The following is a 2,495-nucleotide window of genomic DNA, read 5'->3' as shown; positions in this document are numbered from 1 at the left end:
TCCTTTCCCAGCGCGGGCGGGGCGGCGGTTGTGAGCACGAGCGAGCCATACCCTATACCAAAAGATATACGATTCAGTCTGGCGAACCATCGGCAGTAGCACAGCAATAAATAAATATGATAAGCAGCAGTAATTATAATAAATAAATAGTAATAGTAATAATAATAATAAACTATACTTTCTAACTAAACGTATTATTTTTAACCTGTGAGAGGTTACTGAAGTAGTTAGGTTAAACCAATGTCGTTACTGTCACGACCATGTGCACGCTCCTGATTTTTGGAGTTCCTAGAATCAACGGCTGGTTTGATAATATTGGGAAGGTTGAAAACACAGGGAAAAAGATGCGGATAGGCCGGAAAGAACTGGACTGGGGGTAGAGCACCCCTGCTGTTTCAAAATGTGATAAGTCTTTAGAGTTTCATAGTGTTTGTGACGAGTAAGCCATCTCATTTCCCGCAGTATTTACCCCCCAACCCTTTACATGAGGGCATCACGAGGGATTTGATGTCATTCCGTGTGATGGAGAATGTGATAATTCGAAGAAGATGCATGAGATAGCGCTATATATTTCAGGGTTTGGCCTCAGCCACATGCGCGCTCGGACACCCAGACCTGGGTATGCCGGCACGGGTTGTTTACGGGCGCGTTCGGGGTAAAGCTGATGAGCCGATGGTAGGTGCGGTAGCTGCCTCCTTTACGAGGCTCGAGCCTGACTGAAGACGCGGTACCCTTTCGTAAAGGACTTCAGCTACGGCTATGATAGCACGACGTAGAACGACGCGCTTCGCGTCTGACTGCACCAGCTTGTACAGTAGTCGAATCCTATAAATCAGCGAACAGTTTCGCAGGTGACAACAATGAGATATTCCTGACAGAAACAAACAGTCTGTATTTCTTTTAGTGTTGTGTCACTTTCCCCTATCCTTCATACCAACTCATATCCTTTTTCATCACCAGTTAGCATCCTACGAGGATTAGGGTCACCTCTCGTTGGTCAACATAACTAACCGTTGTGACGGACGCTGAGAAGCCTATCATGCCGTGCTTGGGGCTACCAGAGGAGGTCGAATTCGATGTCCACTCTGACGGTCCTGACATTGATGATGGCGAGGACCAAGAAGAGGCACGAGAGCTTATATCTCCGTTCTTGGCTGATGAACATTATCTCGAGGAGCCCGCGAGCATCCAAGGGAGCATAGTCAGCACAGAAGACGCTACAGATCAGTTTCAAAGAGGCTGGAGAGTAGACCGTCGCGCCGGCGATTCCTGGATGTATGGTATGGCACTGCATTGTTCGAAGAGCGTTGTAGAAGCCTTGATTGATTTGTTTCAGCCCTTTCCCCCCCCACCCTCTTCTCCACCTAGAACTTGAACGAGGACACGCTGCCAGTTTCTCAAATATTTGTCTGACTCATCCTGACTGATATGTCGTGTTAGCTGACGAGTTCATCGACGAGACGAACGACGAAGCCTTCGATGGGACACGTGCCCTTGACCTCCTCCAGCGCCGAGTTGTCTTGGACTATGGGAGCAAGAAGACTGGGTCAAAGCCGGCGAGCGAGGACGACGATTATTACCCCGTATTCCGGCTCGATTTCGTCAGCATCGTCGGTCTACCGCGTCGGCCGATTTGCCGGCCTAGCCACTTCTTTGACAATATCACAATATCCTTTCGCCACTGGAGTGCCCCGTATGTCGCAAAGCATGCACAGGGTATCGACTTTGACCTGAGCGGCCGCACCTTCCGCGTTGCCACCGGCGCCACTCGGGAAGCTTGGTTCATTGTCATGCACCCGAATCAGAGAACTGCCGGCGCCAACAACCCCCGTCGACGACACGATGCAACACATACAAGGACCGCACTCGTACAGGGCCGTGCTCTGATGCTCGCATCATACATCAAGGACATCTTCCTCCGAGGCGAGCTCCTTGGTGAAGGTGTTGAGCCGAGATGGGCCCTCGGAGGCAAGGAGACGCAGATGATTGCTTTTGACAAATGGGTCATATTCCAGACACTATTTATGGACGGCTGGACGGGGTTTCTCGAAAGGTTCTCCGCACAGGACGACACTTTCTGGACCGATCATCAACCCGCCTTCCACGCGTATGACTATGGCGCCAACATCAACATAGAAGTCAACGAAGGCATAGCGAATCTCGAAGAAGAAACAGTCATTAGGCCAGCCTATCTCGATGGACTGGACGATGAGTTCGACGAGTCCGACGACGGTTACGATGGAGAAAGCAATAGTGTGCCGGCGACACAGCAAGGATGGGGGGAAATTGGAGGAGAGGAACGAGAGGATGAGCTCGACGAGCTATGCGACCAACCAACCGTCGAAGTGGAGGACAACGATAGTCTATTCGTGTCGGAGAGGGTGGACGATGTTGCTTCTCCAATACCACCTATCCTCAGTCCAGGGCGAATCATCGATGCGGAATATCGAGATATTGATGGCGAAGTCGACGCGAACGGGCCCAATGGTGATGAA

At 50.7% G+C, this 2,495-nt stretch overlaps 1 protein-coding gene across 1 annotated transcript; it reads left to right on the top strand.

Moving 5' to 3' along the window:
- Positions 1-1,277: 1,277 nt before the first annotated feature.
- On the top strand, positions 1,278-1,734 carry FOXG_05569 (uncharacterized protein; the record flags this gene model as incomplete). The annotated part of the gene is made up of 2 exons (XM_018383984.1): positions 1,278-1,280; positions 1,441-1,734. 2 exons carry the CDS (start codon positions 1,278-1,280, stop codon positions 1,732-1,734), a joined length of 297 nt encoding a protein of 98 aa, XP_018240996.1.
- Positions 1,735-2,495: the final 761 nt, after the last annotated feature.

Source organism: Fusarium oxysporum, chromosome 2, assembly GCF_000149955.1.
Source record: "Fusarium oxysporum f. sp. lycopersici 4287 chromosome 2, whole genome shotgun sequence".
NCBI lineage: Eukaryota > Fungi > Ascomycota > Sordariomycetes > Hypocreales > Nectriaceae > Fusarium > Fusarium oxysporum.
Note: the sequence above shows the minus strand (reverse complement) of the source record. Positions and strands in the feature narration are given on the sequence as shown.